The 21,986-nt window shown below is 52.7% G+C and overlaps 8 protein-coding genes across 8 annotated transcripts; 5 read left to right on the forward strand and 3 right to left on the reverse strand.

The window, feature by feature from the left end:
* The first annotated feature begins 431 nt into the window (after positions 1-431).
* On the forward strand, positions 432-2,438 carry K460DRAFT_319259 (phospho-2-dehydro-3-deoxyheptonate aldolase). Its single transcript, XM_040930419.1, has 4 exons — positions 432-515; positions 682-884; positions 929-1,991; positions 2,044-2,438. The coding sequence occupies exons 2-4, from the start codon at positions 842-844 to the stop codon at positions 2,333-2,335; spliced, it is 1,398 nt and encodes a 465-aa protein (XP_040784396.1). The 5' UTR covers positions 432-515; positions 682-841; the 3' UTR covers positions 2,336-2,438.
* An 878-nt stretch (positions 2,439-3,316) lies between these two features.
* On the reverse strand, positions 3,317-4,156 carry K460DRAFT_174390 (uncharacterized protein). The gene is made up of 2 exons (XM_040926994.1): positions 3,732-4,156; positions 3,317-3,679 (listed from the first exon to the last, which is right to left on the reverse strand). The coding sequence occupies exons 1-2, from the start codon at positions 3,995-3,997 to the stop codon at positions 3,415-3,417; spliced, it is 531 nt and encodes a 176-aa protein (XP_040784397.1). The 5' UTR covers positions 3,998-4,156; the 3' UTR covers positions 3,317-3,414.
* Positions 4,157-4,883: 727 nt separating this feature from the next.
* On the forward strand, positions 4,884-6,128 carry K460DRAFT_291440 (uncharacterized protein; the record flags this gene model as incomplete). The annotated part of the gene is made up of 2 exons (XM_040929285.1): positions 4,884-5,220; positions 5,329-6,128. 2 exons carry the CDS (start codon positions 4,884-4,886, stop codon positions 6,126-6,128), a joined length of 1,137 nt encoding a protein of 378 aa, XP_040784398.1.
* A 1,308-nt stretch (positions 6,129-7,436) lies between these two features.
* K460DRAFT_174362 (uncharacterized protein) lies at positions 7,437-9,740 on the forward strand. Its single transcript, XM_040926993.1, has 2 exons — positions 7,437-8,502; positions 8,567-9,740. The coding sequence occupies exons 1-2, from the start codon at positions 7,629-7,631 to the stop codon at positions 9,535-9,537; spliced, it is 1,845 nt and encodes a 614-aa protein (XP_040784399.1). The 5' UTR covers positions 7,437-7,628; the 3' UTR covers positions 9,538-9,740.
* Positions 9,741-9,942: 202 nt separating this feature from the next.
* Positions 9,943-12,115, reverse strand: K460DRAFT_358530 (uncharacterized protein; the record flags this gene model as incomplete). Its single annotated transcript, XM_040932113.1, has 2 exons — positions 9,943-12,013; positions 12,066-12,115. 2 exons carry the CDS (start codon positions 12,113-12,115, stop codon positions 9,943-9,945), a joined length of 2,121 nt encoding a protein of 706 aa, XP_040784400.1.
* A 1,032-nt stretch (positions 12,116-13,147) lies between these two features.
* Positions 13,148-14,783, reverse strand: K460DRAFT_293594 (uncharacterized protein; the record flags this gene model as incomplete). Its single annotated transcript, XM_040929433.1, has 3 exons — positions 13,148-13,349; positions 13,396-14,303; positions 14,352-14,783. The coding sequence occupies 3 exons, from the start codon at positions 14,781-14,783 to the stop codon at positions 13,148-13,150; spliced, it is 1,542 nt and encodes a 513-aa protein (XP_040784401.1).
* Positions 14,784-14,914: 131 nt separating this feature from the next.
* K460DRAFT_369852 (lipid particle protein) lies at positions 14,915-17,973 on the forward strand. The gene is made up of 2 exons (XM_040934041.1): positions 14,915-16,282; positions 16,338-17,973. The coding sequence occupies exons 1-2, from the start codon at positions 15,012-15,014 to the stop codon at positions 17,656-17,658; spliced, it is 2,592 nt and encodes an 863-aa protein (XP_040784402.1). The 5' UTR covers positions 14,915-15,011; the 3' UTR covers positions 17,659-17,973.
* K460DRAFT_369854 (PIN domain-like protein) lies at positions 17,947-21,953 on the forward strand. The gene has a single exon (XM_040934042.1). It carries the CDS (start codon positions 18,024-18,026, stop codon positions 21,894-21,896), a length of 3,873 nt encoding a protein of 1,290 aa, XP_040784403.1. The 5' UTR covers positions 17,947-18,023; the 3' UTR covers positions 21,897-21,953.
* The last annotated feature ends 33 nt before the right edge of the window (positions 21,954-21,986 follow it).

The raw sequence follows: 21,986 nt of genomic DNA on the forward strand, positions 1-21,986 counted from the left end.
TAATATATATATAAAAAAACTTTATATATATAAAATATAGAAAAAACTTATTTTTATAAATTTAGAATTTTAAAATAGTTTAATATATAATATTAATAAAGTTATTAAGTATTAAAAGTAGCTTTTTTCTATTTTTACTTTTAATATAACTTTATTAATATAAAGTATTAAACTAAACTAAAATTATAGAATTATAAAAAATACTTTTTTATATATTTTTTATATACAAAGTTTTTTTATATATATATTATTTATTAAGTTATTAAATAAAGAAAAATTTAATTTTTTGCTTTTTTACTAGTAAAAAGTGGTTCATCGGCTGAAATGGTTCATCGGCTGATCAGCCTCGGTAGGAGGAGAGATTGGCCGTGATTCGCGGAAATGGTTTGTTTTACGCACCGCGTTTTCGGGTTTTATTCTCCCCTCTTTGACGTGCAAAGTGCATTTCGAGTAGCTGGATTCAATCGACCGGACTTGGGGTAAGGCGACACTACGGTACACTAGCTACTTTACTTGTAAGTGCATCTCGTTGCTCCTGCGTTTTTTCTCTCCTTTTTACGGTACACCCATGATCATTCGGTGTGTTGTAGAATAATAATTCCTTGCGTCATGTGCGCTTTTCTTTATTCACGTCGCTTTGCAGCAAAGCCCCGTGCCGAGCTTCCATATTAACGTGGTCAGGCCAGTCTCTTAGTAGACGTTGCCTCTCTCTCATTCTTTTCTGCCCCTAGCACTGCATCAGAATACTGGACAACGAAGGGCACGTAAAGTTCAAGAATTATCTTACCCCATACGCGTGGACGGGACATCGCAACATTACATTGAATCAGTGACGGGCAAAATGGACACAACGAACGGCCAGCATGAAGGATGGTCACCTGCGTGTAAGTAGACCTCAACGTTGGGAAGCGTTTCCTGACAGAAGCAGCGTGGCAATCAAAGCCCATCAAACAAATCGTCACATATGAGGACCAAGCAGCTGTATCCGCCGCCTTGACAAAGCTCCAAAGCCTACCCCCAATCGTCACACCAACAGAGATTGTCAGACTCAAGTCAAGTCTTCGCGATGCTGCGCTAGGCAACTCATTCCTCCTTCAAGGTGGCGATTGCGCCGAGCTATTCTCCTACTGTGCGGACAACCCCATCGATGCCAAAATCAAGCTTCTTCTACAAATGAGCTTGGTCTTGATTTGGGGCTCTAATAAGCCAGTTATTCGCATTGGCCGAATCGCCGGACAATATGCGAAACCGAGATCAAGTCCGACTGAAATGCTAAATGGCAAAGAGGTACCTAGCTTCAGGGGCGATATTCTCAACGGATACGACCCTGAGCACAGGAGGGTGGACCCAGAGAGGCTCGTCAGCGCCTACTTCCATTCCGCCACGACGTTGAACTACATCCGCGGACAGCTGGCCAGTGGTATTGCCGATCTGCACAACCCCCTGGACTGGGAGCTCGGCCATGTGCAAGACCAAGAGCTACAGTCAAAGTACCAGAATATCGTCCACAGCATCTCGGATTCTCTTCGCTTCATGAGGACCATCGGTGCGGATACGTCAGGACAGCTACAGACGGTAGATCTATTCACCAGCCACGAAGGCCTGGTTTTGGAGTACGAACAGAGTCTGACGAGGCGGCTCAAGAACCCTGCTGGCTATAAGCCTTCCCAGGCGTCGTCTGATGGGAAGGGCTGGTACAATACTTCAGCCCATTTCATCTGGATCGGAGACCGGACGCGTCAGATCGATGGCGGCCATGTGGAGTACTTCCGGGGTATCGAAAATCCCATTGGCATCAAGGTTGGCCCGTCGATGAAGAACGAGGAGCTGGTGGAACTGTTGGACATTGTCAACCCAAACAAGGAGATCGGAAAGATCACTCTCATCACACGATATGGCGCGGAGAAGGTGGAGGCGATGCTTGGCCCACATATTGAAGCAGTCAAGAGCAGTGGGCATGTCGTGGTCTGGCAGTGCGACCCAATGCATGGGTAAGGGCTTCATTCTACCAGTATTTGATGGCGTACAACTAACTGTACACAGCAACACCCGTAGCACGCCGAGTGGCATCAAGACTCGGTCGTTCAACAGCATCTTCTCAGAGCTGTCTTCGGCGCTCAAGATCCACAAAGAGCACGGCTCTTTCCTAGGTGGCATGCACCTTGAGCTTACCGGCGACGCCGTTACTGAGTGCACTGGTGGTAGCGAAGGCCTTGTGGATGAGGATCTGAGCTTGAACTACACGACGTACTGTGACCCTAGGCTGAACGAGAAGCAAGCGCTGGAGCTGGCTTTCTTGGTCGCAGGACACTACCGCGCAGATGGGGAGCTGTGAGCGGGTGATGGCTATACTGTCAGTGGATAACCTAAAAACAAATTAAAGTACTAGATATATCTGTAACGTGCCATCCACTATAGGATAGCAGAAATGTTGCACGTGATATAATCTTCAAGCGTGGCCCAAGCTTCTCAACTATTATCTTATCTGACCTACCGACGCCATGCATCTCAACAACTCTCTCGCCCCACGCTCACGCTGATACCCCACTATGGGTTCCTCTGCTTCAAAAGGCGCCAGGGCCGCTGGCTCAGCTGCACGCCAGTATCCCACTCGATCTCCCTCAAATACTACAACACGGCCGCCGGTGGCTTCCGCAGCCCAGGCAGTGAGCGCCGCGAATGCGGGTGCGCCGGGACATCCGCCGCTGGCGACTGAGACGCGAAAAGAGGGTATGTTCGAGCGAATGTTAGTATAACAGGCACGAATATTAATTCGTCATGGTAGCAATCGAGCAAGACGTCAGAGATCCCGCCTTCGCCTCCCGCCTCAACAGCCTCGGTGCTGTAGATCCCAATCCTCACTACTCGCCTACTTCCACCTCGCAGTTTGACCCGCGACGAAATGAATCGTCTTCCCTACCCTCCGACATGATGCAATCGCTCCCTGTATCTGCATTCCCCGACCCGCGCAACAATCCAGTCCTGCGAGTCCTAGAAGCAAGACAGCGCATATCAGACGAGGCAGAAGATGAGCTTAGAGATGTGGGGCGGAGAGGATTTGCGGGGCGGAAGTACGTCGACGCCGGACTCGTACAATTGGCACTCATGAGGCAGCAAAGAGGCGAGCCGGACAGCAGGATCGAGGAGGCGCTTGGGATCAAGAAGGGCAGACTGAGTCTGTTGAAGGGACGGACTATAGGAGCTATACAATCGGAATAGACGATGAAACACTCTAAGACCTGTCAGGAAGCATATGGAAAACAGTATGAGTAATGCCGACTCCCAGAGCGGGGATCGCTCAAGCTACGAATGCGCGTACGAAATTCCTCCCAACCGAAGCACCGATGCTAGTTCCTTGCCATCCATGTCGTTACTAAAACGCCAAATACGCCAAAAATGCAGCTCGCACATCAACTACGCATCCTGGTCCGAAACCTCGTGGATGAAGTTGTTCAACGCCATTAGCGCCTCCTTCAGACTCTCTTGATTCACCTCGAGCCCATCCCTCGACATCTCGTCGTACCCGATTCTTACGAGTCCGTCGACTCTTGCCCGAGTTCGCGGCCATCGCTTGGCGACCTCCCATCGTTTCCTCGTCTTTGTGAAGGGAGGACACGAGTCCATGATATCTCTGCTTTCGCGCAGGACGGTCAGGGCGTTGAGAACGTTGAGGAAGATGCTATGAATACGGTCAATTGTGAGGCTGCTAGAGGATACGAGACTTGGCATACCCTTGTGTGAGCTGCACGTCGTGGTCCCAGTGGTACGCTACGTTGCTGAAGCTATTCCCTTGCGCGACGATGTCGAGGAACACAAAGAGGCTTTCTTCCACGCTTACGTCGGCGCTGATTTGCGATTCGACGTGTACAAGGATCCAGTCCGAGAGCTCGCAGAAGCTCTTTTGGTCCATGTGCGCGAATTCGGTAAAGCGCTCTGGGATTGTGAAGAGCAGGGACATTGCCCGTCTTGCGCCCGGCGAGCCTTCTATCAAATCCATTGCCAGGTACGGGGTGTGTTTGAGGATTGCAGGTGGGATAGTGCTGTGAACGCTAGGCCGGAGTCCGATGTCAGGTGAGACGCAGCGGGTTCGGTGGAGCACGTGTGTACAAAGCGGCGTCTTAGACAAAGCAACCCAACCAATTCGAACCTAATTCTTCCGCGGCGACAATGACTTTGATGATGTGTGGTATAGAGGTAGAGAGAGGTTTGCCGATTCCGCTGTTGCAAGCTGACGACGGCGCTTCACCTGGTGCGTGGGGCCGCTCCGTTCACTATGCGTAACCGCAAACATGTGAAAGTACACGGACCAGCTACCCATGACATCAAGATCCAATCGGACAGCATTCCATCCCAAACCAGACGGTGCGGCCGTGTTTAGGGTCGTTGGGGGCCTGGTACGGCGGACGCACTGGGCGTTTTTTTCCTTTATCGATCCGCAATCTCGAGGCTTGCGCATGGTTATGGCTGTATTATAGTTCTCGAGGCTGGTGTGGTGTGTGTGTGCAGGATCGTCGGGTTCCTGGATCTGAAAGTAAGTGGGTACGGATGTCGCGGCTACATCGAGATGCTGAGATTGGAGAGATCTCGTTTAAGCGTATAATGCCAAGCTGCAAAGATTGAAGGGCGTTTGAAGTCGAGTTGTTCTTTTATTAACAGCAGAGACGTTGATGGCAGCTGTCGTCGCCAAGGCTACAGGATGCGCTTCTGGCGGAGGTCCAACACTCTGCATCAGATCACGAGACGTGCATGTCAGCGCGCTGACTAACACTGACCTCTACGGATTTTAACAGATAGCTATTCAGCTGGAGGCACCCGCAGCTAGATTCCTGATTCCTCCTCCCTCTTGTGATTTTTACTGATCCCGCCGTGATTTCGCCCCGGAAATGCTAGGGTACATCTCCAGTACCCGCAAGAAGAGCTGCTACGGTTGCGTCCGCGCTAAACGACGATGTGACCTGGGATACCCGTTCTGCAAGCGTTGCTTCGTCAAGGGCTTCGACTGCAAGTACCCGAACGCGCAGAAGACTACGGTCCACGATGCTGAGGTGGTAATCCGGCAAAGTACGCCGGATTTCATGCCGCCTCTGGCAAGCGTCGGCGGGAGCTCCACTCTACCGCTTGATCTCCAAATTGATTCCAGCATCGAAGTGAATATCGATCCTCTGTTTCTACAAGTCTCCGGGTCATCGAGCGACTCGAGCGGATCGAGTCCGGAAAGATGTCAGACAGATTGGAATAATGACTGGGGAATTGACAATAATGACTGGACTAAGGACTGGAGTCAAGAGTTGTCGGCACGAAGGAGTCGTGCAACCGTAGCGCCGCCAGTATATAGAACGCTCTTCCCAGAAGTACGGCAGCCCGCCTTCCTCAATGAGGGACAAGTCTTCACCGTGATCCAGGGACTATGCGCCTTCGTCCCTGACATGGCCTTTTCAGGCTCGACGCTCTTCATACACCAGAACCTATACCAGAAAGACCAACCGCAAGCCTACCAGGACTGCGTCGCACTCTCAGCGCTCTTCTTGACGAAGAACGCGAGAAATGTATCGGTCCTGGCAAATAGTATCCATTCCAAGATCGCAGCCCTCATCGCCAGCTCGAGTAACTGGACACTCACCGAACACCTCGCCGCCGTCCAGGCCCTCCTAATCTACCAAATCATACGCCTCTTTGACCCCAGCCTGAACCTCCAAGCACAAGCTGAAAAGCACATACCTCTCCTAGAAACCTGGTCCGCCCACCTCTGGAAGCGCTCCTTCAACGAGAAGCAGGACTTCAAAGACTGCCACGACAGGTGGGTCTTCAACGAATCGCTTCGCCGCACGGTACTTCTATCAGTCTTCTCGCGCTGCGGGTGGAGTGTTCTAACAAAAGGCGGGGTAGCGGACCAGGTTCCTGTCTTGTCCCGGTTGCCGGTGACGAAGGACATCGAGGCATGGTCTTGCGATCGGGATGCGTTCAACGCGAGGGTGCTACCTTACGTGACGGAAGAGGAGGGCTTGATTGCGTACGGGGATATGTCGGCTGGGTGGACGCATGACAGAGAGACTGCGTCGCTGGATCCTTTCAAGAAGCTGTTGCTGGTTGCATGTCGGGGCGGGGATGATCCCCGGTTGTTGGTGTGATGCGAACATGTACACATGACGACAGGCTACCTGTGCACGACGACAGCATGGAAGGTACACCTACACGCACGCTGATTACAGAGGGAGCTACACGCCTAGCGGACCGTCATTGAAAGCTCTACTCCAGCCTGTTCAAACCTGCTAGCTATTGCCGGTCAAGCTTAATGCAGTTAGGGCTACGCAGACACGCCGACTTGGTCAATGTCCCTGGACCCGTTCCACAATGCAGTAGATAATTGCTCACAATTCTCCAAAAGTCACTTACGAACTCTCCGCCATCCTCCATCAAGCGTATGCAGGCAGAGTGTTGACCCACCGTGTCCACTTTGCAAGCACAATATTCAACGACTAGGCGCTTCAGCGCGTCCAACTTTCCTTCCTCCGACCTATCTAGGCCGCCATCATACGTATATCAGCAAATGTATACAGGCGGGCGTGGGCGAGGAAGATGGGCGTGAAGTCCTGGTGAGGTGCAGAGTTGGCTTTGGGAAGGAAGGTCTCGAATTGCCAATGTAGAAAGTGAAGAGCTCCGACTGAATGAAGCTGTTGGGATTCATTGCCAGCTGCTGTCTGCATAATTCTGGTGGACGTACTCTTCGAAAGCACACTCTCGGGGTGCTTCGGCCATCTTCGCGTTAGTAGTAGAGATGGGTGGTTGCTGCAGTCTGACTATTTTTCTGTGTGTATATGTGTGTGTGTTGCAAACTTTAGGCGACGATAATATACAGGTTCATGCAGGAATCGGTAAGGTACTTGGCTGTTCATGTGACACAGCATCAATCATTCTCTTGTGGCGTCTTCAAGACGTGCTGCCATCTGCATCCTTGCAGTTGGCAACAAAGAACGGGTTGGAAAGTACCGAGTTGTGGAGTTGGAATCAATTTCATAGCGGTAGACCTGGGATGGAAGCCCTCTTCTTTTCGTCGGTACGTATATCATGTTCAAGTCCTCGAGAGGTTGGAGTTGTGACGCTGAGATGGTGGATACAGTGGGGCCACCCCCCAAGCGAGCGGCAAGGGCAGGTGCAACCGTGCATGGTGCTAAAACAGGGTTCTCAATCTCCGCTGCGTCATGGTGCCCGCAAGCCATCTCTCATCAACCGCCCAGCCAGATGATCGCGCGGGACGTTGTGCAAGAGTGCAAGGCCTTCCATGCATCCTGTACGGCCGTTGGAGGCCATGAACGCTCTAGGCCCGCCGCGGGCCATGGCCCAATACGTCACTGATCCGTACGCATGCTTGGAGGTATATCCTCCGCTTCTCACTAGAAGACTCGTCATCCAACTTGATTAACTATTCACATTGCTCTGCGACGCTGTTTCGCTGTGCTTATTCTTCTTGTTTTCACTGCTACCATTAAAAGAACGACGTCAAGACGGCGCCCCCAATTCCCTCTCGTCGTGCGCTCGCTGGTCTCGCTCTCGTCTCCGTGCTTTCTGTCGTCGAAAAACAGCGCAAGAAGAAAGCACAGGACGTAGAAGAAGACTTTGCCATTGAGGACATGTCGGGCGAACTGCAGACCATTCCCGCGCGCCATGGCGTTGCGACGTTCGTGCCCAGAGGCAGGACCATCAAGGTTATCAATACGTATGGGAAGCAAGTAGTCAGCATGTGGGCGTTTAGTCTAGGCGCGCCGCCCGAGGAGGGAGAGGACGACGAGGAGGTTGAGGCGAAGGAGCTGGATGCAGAAGAGGTGCAGCAGGAGGCTGAGGGATTGAAGAAGGCTGTTGAGGAGGGTGGTGGGAAGGAGAGTGTGCCCTCAGGCAAAGGAAAGGAACGGTCGACAGACGTAGAAAGCACCAGCAAGGAGACGGAGTCGACAAGCAAGGGGAAAGGAAAGCCCAAAGAGGACGAGAGCATTGGCAAAGAGACACAGTCCACAAGTAAAGGAAAGGAAAAGTTCACAGAAGCAGAGGGAACTGGCAAGGAGACACAGACTACAAGTGAGGCAAGCGAGGATGACGACTCTCCCGAGCAAGACGCTGAAGACCCGCCCGAGCAAGCACCCGACACTCCAGAGAAGGAAGAGTCCACTCCCACAGCATCGTCATCGAAGCAACCCTCCAAACGCACCTGGGCGTCTTACCTTCCCTCCATTCCATACCGCAATAAAGGCACGGCAAGTAAAACAGACGCCCAGCAGAAACCCAGTGCCGAGGAAGAGAAGGCGCAAAACGAAGAAAACACGAAGAAGTGGTCTTCCTACCTGCCTACTGGTAAAGGTATCTCAAATTATGTTCCGAATGTGCAGATCCCAGATTCGAAGGGCGTAGTGAGTGCCTTCAAGTCCAGCCACTATCGCGACCCGAACAAGAGTTATGCGGAGCAACTGTATGACTTCTCCAAGACGCCCGTTGGAGCTGGAACCATTGCAGGTAAGTTCTTCCACTGAAGCTACTGGTATGAAACATTGTTACTAGTACTAACATCGACTCCCAGCTGCGACCGGCTCAGGCTACGCCTCCTCTGTCTACGCCGCCTACACCGCATACGCCACTACACATCCCTCGAACTCTTCCATGCCACCTATGGAGTATCTCTCCCTCCCCCACACCCGCGCCTCGTCGTACAAGCTCGTGCCTGAGGTCGATGACGAACTGCTGACGAATTTGCGCAATCCAATAATCACCCTGGTAGAGGATACTTCGCCCGGTGCTCACGATACGCTCACCGCAGCGTGCGACGCCAATTTGTATACTGCGCTAGGTATCGATAAACCCGCGGAACACGGCAGTTGTGCGGAGAATCTTGTCCTCGCGCTCAAAGAACTGAACGAGACTGCAGGACTCAAGGGTGCGAAAGCAGTCGGTGCTGACATCTCAGTCAACATCGCACCCACGCCGCTACATTTGTTCATGAACGCGCCTCTGGAGCTTACTGCTAACAATTCGAGTGAAGGCGCGGGTGCCAAAGGCGCAGTCATCAAAGTCGAAGAGCCAAAGGGCAAGAAGAGAAGTTTCGTGCGCTTCCGCGCCGAGCGGGACGTCGTCGTCGTCTTCAGCGCGTGTCCCATGGACGTGGGCCATCAAAACGGTGGACGATGCATGGCGGCGAACTTCATGGTCGAGGACGTGCAGGAAGGCGAGGATCTTGCTACTTCAGCGGCGAGCATTGGGAAAAAGCGCGGGAAGCCGAAGAAGCTGAACGGGAGTGCGAAGAAGGCTGATGCCGGGCCAAAGAAGCCAGAGCCGCAAAAGGAGGAGCCGAAGAAGCAGGCTGAAGAAAAGAAGTCGGAAACCCCCAAACCAGACAGCGCGAAAGCGAAGCCAGCTGCACCGAAAGCGCCTGAGAAGGAAGAGAAGAAAGAGGAGCCGGTGTCTGAAGAGCCTAAAGCGAAGAAGAAGCCCAAGAAGCTCCAGGTCCGCGGCGGAAGCAGTACCCCGGCGCCGTCGCCTAAAAGCTCTTCGTAGAAGAGTCCTCGTTATCGTAGCGTCCGTTCAAACTCGTGCTTGGTGCGTTTAGGCATTTGTAACCCGAGTACGCGATCCTTTTTGCCTGTCTGTATGCGTATTCGGCTTTTCTTGCTTTCATAGGCTAATAATATCACTTTGCCAAGTTTGTTCACTGCATATTCTGGGTTCCAAGCGACGTATGAAGGACCTGATCCTGGGTTTGCAGCAATACCGGCTCAACTTGAGATAATAATAGTACAATTTTTAGCCTCGATTTCTTTGCAATGTTTTCGATTTATTCAAAGCAGTCATATAGCGAATGTTATGCTACAATTCATCTAACCAAGTAGATTCCAATCACACAAATAATCGATTCGCGCCACCAATTCAAACATCAATTTTAACACCAAACTACCACGCACCCTACTTCACCACCTGCGCGGGATCACACCACGGCACGCACGTAAACGTCGGACAGCTAACCGCTATTGTTGTTGTCCTGGCTGCCGTACACCTGCTAATGGCAGGCGTGGGGTAGCCGATTGGCGTCAATGTCTTGATCGTTACAACCCTCTTCTCAATCTCCCGTTCTTTTATCCGCTTCTCCATGATAGGAACTTGTAGGTTCCAATCGCAGGCCACACGGCCCTTGGGGCACATCGGCGGCACGCATAAAGGTGTTGCGGTTGCCGTCACGTCTGGGCAAAGGCTGTACGATGGGGTGGGGGTTGGTTTGATAGTCCTCGTGTACTGCGGCTTAGCATCGCGCTTGGCCCATGAGATGCTTGCGTGAGGAGGTTGGATGACGACCTCATCGCTTGGCGAAGGAGCTGGCAGTGCAGGAGTCTCGGTAGGTTCTTCCTCGTCTTGACGCTTGCCCCACGAGATGTACGTAGGGGGCGACGGCTTTGGCCAGTAGAAAGAGATGGTGGGGAATTGTAAACCAATCGTGTCCGTTTCCGGTGCTGCCTCACGCTTCCCCCAACTCACAGATACCTTAGGAGGCTCAATACCGATGCTATTCGGGGGGGTAGGGATGGGAAAGGGGAGAATCTCAATCGGTCCAGTCTCCTCGGGGTCCTCGGGAGAAGTCGTAGGCTGAGGTTCATCTTGACGCTTCCCCCAGCTAAAGGATACCTTCGGAGGTTGCATTCCGATGCTGTTGTGCTGTGTGGGGAAGGGGAACGGAGGGATCTCAATGGGTTCCTCATCCTCCGGGTCTTCTGGGAAGGGCTCTTCGTCCTCTGGAAGGGGCTGACCTGTTGGCTCAGGATCATACTCGGACTGTCGGTTCTTGTCCCAGCTGACGCTGAATTGAGGGGGCCCGTTACTGATCTCATCAGGTGGAGAAGGAGATGGGACGGGATTGGGAGTGGGAGTAGGTGTAGGAGCAGGAGTAGGGGTCGGCGCAGGGGTAGGAGCAGGTGTAGGCTTTGGAGACGAAGTGGGTTTTGGCTGTTTCGAAGTAGGTTTTGGCTTTGGCTTCGTCGTAGACTTTGCAGGACCCTTTGAAGTTGGCTTCACGTTGGCGTCAATCGCATCGTGTCGCTTCTTTAAGCCCCAGCTGACGCTGTATTTGGGTGGTCCAAGGCTGATCTGATTGCTCTCCGTGGGTGGGCTAGGCTTAGGGGTCAGCGTGGGAGTAGGCTCAGGAATTGGAATCGACTTTTGGCTAGAGCTTGGAGTGGGCTTTGGCGTAATCTTCACTGTCGATGTGGTAGGCTTTGACGGCCATGGGTACCATGGGAACCATGGAGGATAACCAGGCTGCTTGGTAGAATTGGGTCCACTTGAGTTGGGAATTGTGGAGGATTTCTCAGGTTCAGGCTTAGGGGTTGGCGAGGCTCCCGGAGCACTGCCGTCCCACGTAATGCTGTACGAAGGTCGACCCACACTGATCTGATCGCTTGGCTTTGGAGGATGCTCAGGCTCCTCAGGGGTAGTCGTCGGAGTAGGGTCGCCAGTTGCCCAGCTAATCCACCCGGATGGTTTTCCAAGACTGATTTGATCAGTAGGTGTAGATGGAGGTGAGTGATTAGGTATCTCGGGTGTAGGAGTCGGAGCAGCACTGCTCGTCGCCCAGCTGATCCAACCAGATGGTTTTCCGAGACTGATTTGGTCAGTTGGAGAAGTTGGAGGTTGATGTCCCGGCACTTCGGGATGTTCTGTAGGGCTTGGACCACTTGTCTCCCAACTGACCCAGTATGATGGTTTTCCCAGACCTATCTGATTGCTGGGCTTTGATGGGATTGGGTGGTCAGGCTCTTTCGATGATATTGGTACTTCTGACGGCCCAGCTCCATCCCAACTCACAGATGCTGATGGAGGAGAGTGGCTGATCTGGTCACTGGAATGGGGTGGAAAGAGCGGCGGCAGTCCTGGTCCTTGAGGGTCTTGAGTTGGCTGTGGGTTGCCACCGTCCCAAGAAACGCTTTGCCGAGGGGGAATGATTCCAATCTGACGATGTTTCAAACCTGTAGGCGCCGCGCGAATGCTGCAAGGTATTAGTGACGCTATTGTGATGTACGAGGTTGATCTTAACGAACCTGATAGAAAGCCCCAGCAACGCCAGCACAGTGTGCCGTGTAGGTGCCATTGTCGTTAAGCGATGTCCACGAGCAAAGACCAACCTGTAGGTTATTGAATATGCCTCTCAGTGGTACTGCATATCCTGAGAAGTGGTGGACTGTTATACACGTCCGTTGGGTCTCCATTCTGGTTGACTCGACCATACAAGCGACAGCACTTTATGTAGATGAAAGATACGAGGCTGGACACCATCGCCCCGTACTCTAGTATTGTTTTCACGTGTGCGATAATCCAAGTTCTGCGTTAGCGAGCTCAAATAGTTGTTGATCCGGGCTCTAGGTCAAGTTTCCAAGCTGTCAAAGCAATCAATGCTGATAAACCTCGGCTGGAACAGTGGCATGACCATGGAAGGTGCTAAATTTAGAGTTGCAATGTAAGAAACCGAGATCCAAAGACGTTGATTGGTAATGCGTGGAAAAAGTCGGCAGAATTAGAGTACATGTTGTTTGGATATATTGCTGTTTTATTTCGTGATCGTAGCATGGATCCGGTAGCAACCGAACAAGGGCCCTAGCCGATACGGGATCGAGGCCTCTGCATACTTACAGGGATCAAGACGTGTCGACTTCGAGTCTGGAAAGCTTAACGCTTTAACATGTAGCTCCCTACGCATAGACCTCAGGTGAACATGGTCTAGACGCGGGTATATACACCAGCCTTTCGTACCTCCCCGAGTAGGAAAGAATATAATTGTTCCGCTCCCACTTGAACAGTGTTCTTGTCGGCTGTTTAGAGGAGGTGCAATTTAGGTCCTCGTTAACAGGATCAAGGGTGGCTGGTGTGACTATCTTTAGACCAAAAGTTCGGACTGGGCTTCAAGTCGATTGTCTTGTCCTGTGCGACAGCATCTCAAGCAAAACGTTGGACTCGGAGAGCACGATATCTATAGTGAATCGACAATTCAACATGGAGGCTTGATGATAATACCTCTTGATCGATACCGGCCAGTTCATCGAGCCATCTTCTGGAGTGGTGAGAATGCATCGAGTAGGTATTGGTGGAATCTGTGCTTTTTTAACTTGAGCTGGTCATCTCGCGTCTAGCCGTCAATTGGCGGATCTAGTAGTCTGTCAAGAGGCCATTTCCGAATAGCACGGATACTGAGTGGATCGGTGTGACCGGCTTCAAACATTTCAAGTCCAGTCCAGGCGATCATGGCTGCGTTGTCTGTGCAGAACTTGGGGGGCGGAAAATATAGGTGCACATCGGGATAGCCGTGGAAACATAGAGTACTTGCGAGTCTAATCAATGTTAGTGTGATCCAAGTCTATGGTGAGGGATACTTACATTTGTCGAAGGAACGAATTGGCCGCGACACCACCAGCCATGACAACGGCAGGTTGAGCCGTTGAAATATCGCGCAGAGATAGTAGGCCCAAAACTACTCGAGAGGCGACGTGTTCGAATGCGGCGCGCATGGCTTCTCTTGCGAGGTCTTTTCTCTCCTCAAGACTTATATCGGATGCTGCTCGCTCCGTCTTGTTCAGCTTCTTAGTGACTGGATCTATTCCGTATCGTACAACACGCTCAGCAGCAGTCATCAGACCGGAGAAGCTCATCTCAAGACTGTTGATCTTCTTTCCCCCGCTGGATCTACTCAGGGGTTGATCGAAACCCCAGCCCCATTTGGTAGCACTTCTCTGCATGGCATCCTCGTGATTCGTGGCTACTTTGTACCATCTGTACCGGTGCCTATTCATTTCATAATATGTTTCAGCAGAAGCATGATCTCCATCTGAAGGCGGCGTCCGTTCAGGGGTAGAGAGTGTGGATGACTGCAGAGGGGTGCTCTTTCCCTGTGCCAATTGTGCTTGCACCCTTGCGTCTTCTTGCCATGTCTCTCCAAAGGCAAAATCCTCGAGAAGTGACCCATACATTGTGCTCTTGGTTGTCCCTAGTATCTCTCGCGGGAGGATGACGCGCGCGACCTTGTCGAGATATTCGCCAATCGCGATGTCGTTGGTAGAGCCTAGCACCTGGTGATCCGCTAATGATGCTGAGTGTATGAGCAAGGTGTGGCCGCCCGATGCAAGGACTGACAAGAATGGGTAATTTGGGGAGCAAGATACGATGTCGTCCTCGGCAGGTTCGCCAGGAGGGGTGTAATCGCTGGGACAGCTGCCGGCTTCAAGGGCACTGACTAGGCGCGGGGTCAAGGCATGAGCCTGCATATGGTGGACGCCAATTAGGGGTTTCTACAAAGACTCAGCTATAGTCGTGAAGGCGTTGGGCTGTCGCAATACCTGCCATGCTACTGCGAGTCCCTTTGCTGTGTCGAGGCCAGTGCATAAATTGCTCCTCATGCCAGGACCTCGGGTGACCGAAATCAAGTCAGGGAGCCTCCTTGTTGAAACAGGCACTGAAGATGCTGGGTCCTGTTCATTGGCATAACCACGGGCATTTCGTGGTAGGTGGTCGATTGCTTCTTTCACAAGATCTGCCAGATTCTCTTGGTGGGCCTGGAGAGACACAAGCGGATGAATGCCCTGGAACGCCGAATTGTCTGATGTAACTTTCTTGTGGAAGTGCAGGCGTGCCACTGCTTGGCCCTGTTGCACGCCTTTTTCGACAATGGCAACCGAGGTGTCGTCGCACGAGGTCTCGATAGCGAGCGTCATCAAGCGTCGGCATGACCGCCATTGTACCCGAGAGAGCGATCGAGGGCGAAGGATCATGGCTCATGGATATGGCGTTGTGGGCGACGAGACTTCTGACGCGTTCCTGATGCGCAAGCAGGTGACAATCAAGGGTCTAGTCCTGTGACGTAGCGCCCCTACGAGTCCCATCACCACCACCATCACCGTCACCAGTCCGTGGCATCACACATCCATTGCTGCACACACCCTAACCTTGTCGTACATACACTCCAACCATGCGAGATACAGAGCCCCTGACCTTATCCCATGGCTGACGCGAAAAAAGCAACAGACGGCCCTGAGCCCAACTCCTCGGTGGCTTTCGATTTCACCCTCCTCCCAGACTTCGACAACGACTTTGTGAATGAAGATGACTTCGCCGAGTTTGCAAAGGCCTTAGCTGCCCCTGAGATCTCTCCCTCTACCGATGACCTTACCGCCCCGGCGGCCGAAACTCGTACCTACTTCACAGCACTCAACGACTGGCGGCCGATCCACCAGCGCGTGCGGCGGCGCAAGAAAAGCAAGGCACCGTCGGGGCGAGGCAAGGATGAAACACGCGAAGGCTTCGTCTATGTGCTGCTCAAGTGGCCGCTGTTGGTGGTCGTCCTTGGGTGGCTGCTGTTCCTAAGCATAGCATACGTCTTCACCCGACTGTACATCTACCTGTACGAGCACTGGATAACATGGAGAGGGACACGGCAAAAACTACGGAAGAGATTAGAGAATGCTACTTCATACGAGGACTGGATACGCGGGGCAAAAGAAATCGACACGTACTTGGGCAACGACTCGTGGAAGGAGACCCCTGAGTACAGCTACTATGATAGTAAAACATTGAAAAAGGTGCATGAACAAATTGTAAAGTTGCGGCAAAGGGCAGAGTCGGACGAGAATGGTAGGTCAGGGGCGAAGACTGGGGAAGGCCAGCATAAAGCGGTCGAAGACTTGCGCGCTCTCATGGAAGCCTGCGTGAAGAACAACTTCGTAGGGTTCGAGAACCCGAGGCTTTGGAGCGAGACGTACTATGGGACCAAAGAACTTGTTCAGAGCTTCGTCGATGAGGCCGAGAAAGCACTGACGTTTCTCCTCCGCACCACACAGCTTGATGCGGACAACAAACGGGCCCTGTTCAAACACTTGGGCAGCAACTTTGGACGGACTGCGCTATGCCTGTCTGGAGGAGCAACCTTTGCGTACTACCATTTCGGCGTCGCCAAGGCGCTGTTGGACGCTGATCTCCTACCGGAGGTCATTACTGGAACGTCTGGCGGAGCGCTTGTGGCAGCACTGCTGTGTACGAGGACTGACGAAGAGCTTAAAAAGCTCCTCGTTCCAGCTCTTGCTCACCGTATCACGGCCTGTTCCGACGACATGTTCACCTGGATCAAAAGATGGTACACCACCGGGGCGCGATTCGATAGCGTAGAATGGGCGAAGAAGTGCGCGTGGATGACGCGCGGAAGCATGACCTTTAGGGAAGCGTATCAGCGAACCGGTCGTATATTGAACGTGTCATGTGTCCCCTCCGACCCACAGTACGTAACGCCCATATACCGATTGCGTGTGAGACATACACTGACTTCCATTCCGTTCCCCAACAATCCTCGCTAACTATATCACGGCTCCTGACTGTGTTGTTTGGTCCGCAGTCCTCGCATCAGCCGCTGTTCCTGGGATCTTGAATCCGGTTGTGCTAATGAAGAAGAACAAGGACGGTACACTGTCACCCTATTCGTTTGGCCACAAGTGGAAGGATGGAAGTTTGAGGACTGATATTCCATTGAAAGCACTCAATCTCCACTTCAATGTTCGCTTCTCCATTGTGAGCCAGGTCAACCCACACATCAATATTTTCTTCTTTTCATCCCGCGGCTCCGTAGGACGACCCGTTACCCATCGACGAGGACGCGGTTGGAGAGGCGGCTTCATAGGCTCAGCAACTGAACAGTACCTCAAACTCGATCTAAACAAATGGCTCAAGGTACTCCGACACCTCGAGCTGTTGCCACGACCATTGGGCCAGGATTGGAGCGAGATCTGGTTACAGCGCTTCAGCGGTACCATAACCATCTGGCCAAAGTCGATTCCCTCGGACTTTGTCCATATTCTTGCCGACCCCACGCCGCAGCGGCTAGCGCGTATGATTCACGTCGGCCAGCAATCTGCATTTCCCAAGCTCAAGTTCATTGCCAATCGCGCTAAATTGGAAAACATTATCCAGCAAGGGAGACGTCAGTACCGACCTCGTGGGACGCGCGATGGTGATCTCGTCAATATATTTTCGGAAGACGATTTGCGCGGCTTGCTCAAACGTACAAAAAGCAACGGCCCAGAAGATGGCGCTCCGTTCCCGATGTCTGGCTCTGAGTCTTCTTCGTCGTCTGCAGGCTTATCTCGACCGGGTTCCCCTGTGACCCTCCCACTGGGCTTCAACTTTGGACGAAAGAACAAGCGGCAGCTTGCAAATTTGAAGACGAATCCGTCAGACAAGCCATCCGAAGTTCCAGATAGCCCGTCCCTGACAAAGCGTCTTAGCGGTTGGTGGTCAGCTATATCTCCGCAAGCGACGGCAGACTCCACAGCGCTCGACACCTCTCGCACGCATTTACGGCCCACAGCGCACCGCCAGGATCGTCCTAATTCAATGTTTGAATTTCGGCCGCCCAAGGAATTGAGTGATCTGTACAAAGAGAGCGCCGGACCATCGCAGATTGGTAGTCGCAATCCTAGGAAACAAAGTAGAGTCTTCGTAGACGATGACTCAGATAATGAAGACCATGCGCAGCACAGCTCAAGACATGAACAGCATGAGGCTGGCGTGTTTGGGGACGAGGATTCTGGCGAGGCAGCGGAATTTGGCGACGACGAGAGCGATGGAGAAGAGGTACAGAGTGGTGGAGTAGGACTTTGAATTTGAAGGGCGGGCGGCATAGATACTCTCTTATGTTTACACTTGCTTAGTTGCATAGCGTTGGTAGACGGCAAGGAGAATCTCCTTAGACGTAGCGGTTTTCTAGAATGTTATCTGAGATATAAACATTTTCTAGAGTATCCGAGTCTTCACTCTACGAAAAGGATTTAGACACCTTATATTACCGCCGTAACTATCGTTATCCAAAGCGCGAGGCGATCGGCCGGGCTTGGCATGCACGTCATCGACGACACGCATCCGACGCGAGATCACAAGGCAGCCATCTCTAGTTGATCAACCTCAAGAATACATCCACCACCCTTCGAAGCGCCAAAACCAATGGATAGCGTCCATAGAGCGCCGCCATGGGTGTTACCGGACTCTGGACCGTCCTGCAACCCTGCGCGCGGCCCATTAAGATTGAGACGCTGAACAAGAAGCGACTCGCTGTCGATGCCTCCATCTGGATCTACCAGTTCCTGAAAGCTGTGCGCGACAAAGAAGGCAATGCGCTACGAAACAGCCATATCGTCGGCTTCTTCCGCCGAGTATGCAAGCTACTCTTCATCGGCATCAAGCCTGTCTTCGTGTTCGACGGTGGCGCACCGGCTCTCAAGCGTCAGACCATAAACAACCGCAAGTCGCGCCGCGAGGGCAGACGTGAGGATGCGGTCAGGACAGCTGCAAAGTTGTTGGCGATACAGATGCAGAGGGCTGCCGAGGAGGAAGAACGGAAGCGGAAGGAGGCTGCGAGACACCCGCGGGAAGTGCAGCAGCAGCAGGAGGAGGAAATACCTGAGAACCTAGTTTATGCGGAGGAGATCCTGCAGACAGATCAGGAGCGCGCGCAGAACCGCACGTTCAAGAGGAAGGACCAATACCATCTACCAGATTTGGGCATGTCCATGAACGAAATGGGCGGCGCGAACGATCCTAGGGTTATGTCGCTTGAAGAGTTAGAGGAGTATGCAAGCCTATTTGATAGAGGCGAGGACATCAATGTCTACGATTTCTCCAAGATTGATTTTGATGGTCCCTTCTTCCAGAGCTTGCCTGCTGCCGATCGTTACAATATTCTGAATGCCGCTAGGTTGAGGAGCCGGCTCAGAATGGGGCATTCGAAGGAACAGCTGGACGCCATGTTTCCGGACAGGATGGCTTTCTCCAAATTTCAAATCGAGCGTGTGCGCGAACGCAACGACCTCACGCAGCGCCTAATGAACCTCAACGGCATGAACGACAATGCGTTTGGTGCTGGCGCCTCAAGCCGCGTATCAGGCGAGAGAGACAGAGAATATGTGCTTGTCAAGAACGATGGGGTTGAAGGTGGATGGGCGCTGGGTGTGGTTACAAACAGAGATGAGGGGAGAGCACATAAGCCGATAGACGTAGATCTGCCCCATCGTGTTGTTGAAGATGAGGAATGGGAAGACGACGAGGATTTTGAAGATGTTCCTATCGAAGGGTTAAATCGGCTGCCAAAGGCCAAGCCTGGCTTGAGTGCACAAGAAGAGGGGCGGGAGTTCATTGCAAATGAGCTAGCGACGCGGCGTCGTCGATTTTACAAGTCAAGAAAGCAAAGGCCAGCGCAACGCGCGCCACAACGGGCTTCACCAGTAAATGAGAATCCTGACTCCCTGTTTCTCGCTGAAATCAACGAAGGCGAGGAGTGGGAAAGTGTGCCAGCAGCCAATGGGGACGACCTATTCGAAGATGCCGGAGACAATGCGGAGGACGAACAACTTCAACAGGCTATCACGATGTCGATGCAGCCGGATGGACTTGAACCTGTCGAAGAGTCAGATGACGACCCGGTCCGTGAGGTCTTCCAGCAGAAACGTGCTGCAGATGCAAATCCCTTTGTGGGGACCAAAGGCTCTGGTCTTGCAATTGCGAGGCTCGCGAACCAACGCAGCAGCAAGCTGGCACCGAAAGGACCTTTCGAGGGGAGTGACAGCGAGGACGATATGGATTTACAGGCCGCTTTGGCTGAGTCTCGCACGTCGAAGCGGCCTCGACAACCGTCGCCTAAACGACAAGCTCAAGCTCCTGCGCCAGCCGTAAAGCCAGCGCCGCAGTCTAACAACGCTCCTGGTTTCGACGGCCCGCTACCTTTTGAGAAGCTCAACCTGGGAAAATCTCTTCTCGGTCAGCGGAAGATGCAGAAACTCGAAGAAGACGCTGCCGGTGGTTTTGAAAAGAATCTTGAACAGGAGAAAGCAGCGCCACTTCCGCCTTGGTTCAAGGGTCAACGAGACATAGGACAGGAACTAAGCGCACAACGGCAAGACGAGAAACAAGAATGGGAGAAGGCGAAAGCGGAAGATAAGGCGCATTTCCAATTTCAAGAACTGCCTCGTCTCCGGAAGCAAGAGACAAAGGAGGTCATCGATTTGGATGCTCCTGCGAGTCAGAGCCAGAAGCAGGTGATTGTACTTGATTCAGACGATGAAACTGATGTACACATGGAAGATGTCCCGATTGAAGACAATCAGTTGACGATGGGTGACCTGGCCGACAAAGTGCGAACAGAGCCTCCCAAGCCGCTTTCTCCGAAGCAGAAGTCGCCTCCTCGCCAGGACCCTGCGTTGGTCAAAAAGACGCCGTTCGCAGACGACTCGGAAGACGAACCTGTGGATTGGTCGGAAAGTGAGCATGAAGAGGAGACGCGCGCAAAAGCGCAAGAGAAGTCAGTAGCACAAGCTCCAAGTCCACGGGAGCCCTCAAGATCTCCATCCGAAGAGTTCGAGGATGTGCCTATGCACATCGAGGCCGTACCTGCACCAGAATCCCCCAAGTCGCCGTCGCCTGAGTTCGAGGATGTTCCAATCCGCACAGAACAGCCGCGTCGACCTCGCCGAGAGTCGACACCAGCCAGGTTGGAGGGCCCTGAAGACCTTCTAATTCCCGTCGTGCCCCATAGCGGTGTAGCAGACGAAGCCGCTCCTCTTGATCTCCCCGAAAACGATTCAGACCAGTACTCTGACCCAGAAGACGCGGAACTCTTTGCCTCCCTCGCGGCCGAAGCTGAAGAGCACGCTCGCTTCGCCCAAGAACTCAACAATAACACCACAGCACGCATCAACTTCGACGAAGAGCTCAAACAACTCCGCGCCCAACAGAAGAAGGACCGCCGAGACGCAGACGAGGTCACGCAGACCATGATTAGTGAATGTCAACACCTATTAACGCTTTTTGGGCTGCCGTATGTTACAGCGCCCATGGAGGCTGAAGCACAGTGTGCGGAGCTCGTGCAGTTGGGACTGGTAGATGGCATCGTAACGGACGATTCGGATACTTTCCTCTTCGGAGGCACACGCGTGTACAAGAACATGTTTAACGCTGCGAAATTCGTGGAATGCTACCTATCTCAAGACCTCACCTCGGAGTTCAGCTTAACAAGGGAGAAGATGATTGCTATTGCCCAACTCCTCGGAAGCGATTACACGACCGGTATACCCGGCATTGGCCCTGTCACCGCGCTCGAAATTCTCTCTGAATTCCCTGATCTTCAAGAGTTCAAGGACTGGTGGACCGCTGTGCAGAATAACACTATTCCCAAAGATCAAGACTCCAAGTCGCCCTTCCGCCGACGCTTCCGGCGAAGCCAGGCAACAAAACTCTTCCTGCCAATAGCGTTTCCAGACCCGAGAGTCGCAGAGGCATATTTGCAACCAGAGGTCGACTCGGATCCCGAGCCCTTCCAGTGGGGTGTCCCTGACCTCGCTGCCCTACGCACGTTCCTTAGCACGCAGATAGGATGGAGTTGGGAGCGCACAGACGAAGTATTAGTTCCAGTGATTAGGGATATGAATCGAAGGGAGAAGGAGGGTACGCAGGCGAACATCACGCGTTTCTTCGAGGGGGGCGTTGGTGCTGGGGCGTTTGCGCCTAGAGTGAGACCTGGCGGGGGAGGGCCAGGGCCAAGTGGGAAAAAGAAGGGAACTAGTGCGGCTGGGAAGCGAATGGGTGCTGCATTGATGAGACTCGCAGAGAGGGAGGGCGCCAGGGGTAGGGATGGTGAAGAGGACGATGCGGCGGTTCCAGAGGATACGGAAATTGTGCCCTCTAATGCTGCTGGTAGGAAGAAGAGGAAGGCTACAAGCAAAGCGGCGTCGACCACAGCTGAGGACGAGGTTGCGGCTGGAGAAGAGGAAGAGGATGATGATGATGAATTGTATGCGGAGCCAAAGAAGAAAAGGTCAAGGAAGACACGGAAAGCAAAGATCGCTACTTAATTTATGCTACAAAGAAACAGAAATTAATGTACGCCATTATATCCCATTCATACGCCATGTGGTATCTTGATCAAACAGCCTCCACCACTC

Source organism: Cucurbitaria berberidis (assembly GCF_010015615.1).
Source record: "Cucurbitaria berberidis CBS 394.84 unplaced genomic scaffold K460scaffold_5, whole genome shotgun sequence".
Lineage (NCBI taxonomy): Eukaryota > Fungi > Ascomycota > Dothideomycetes > Pleosporales > Cucurbitariaceae > Cucurbitaria > Cucurbitaria berberidis.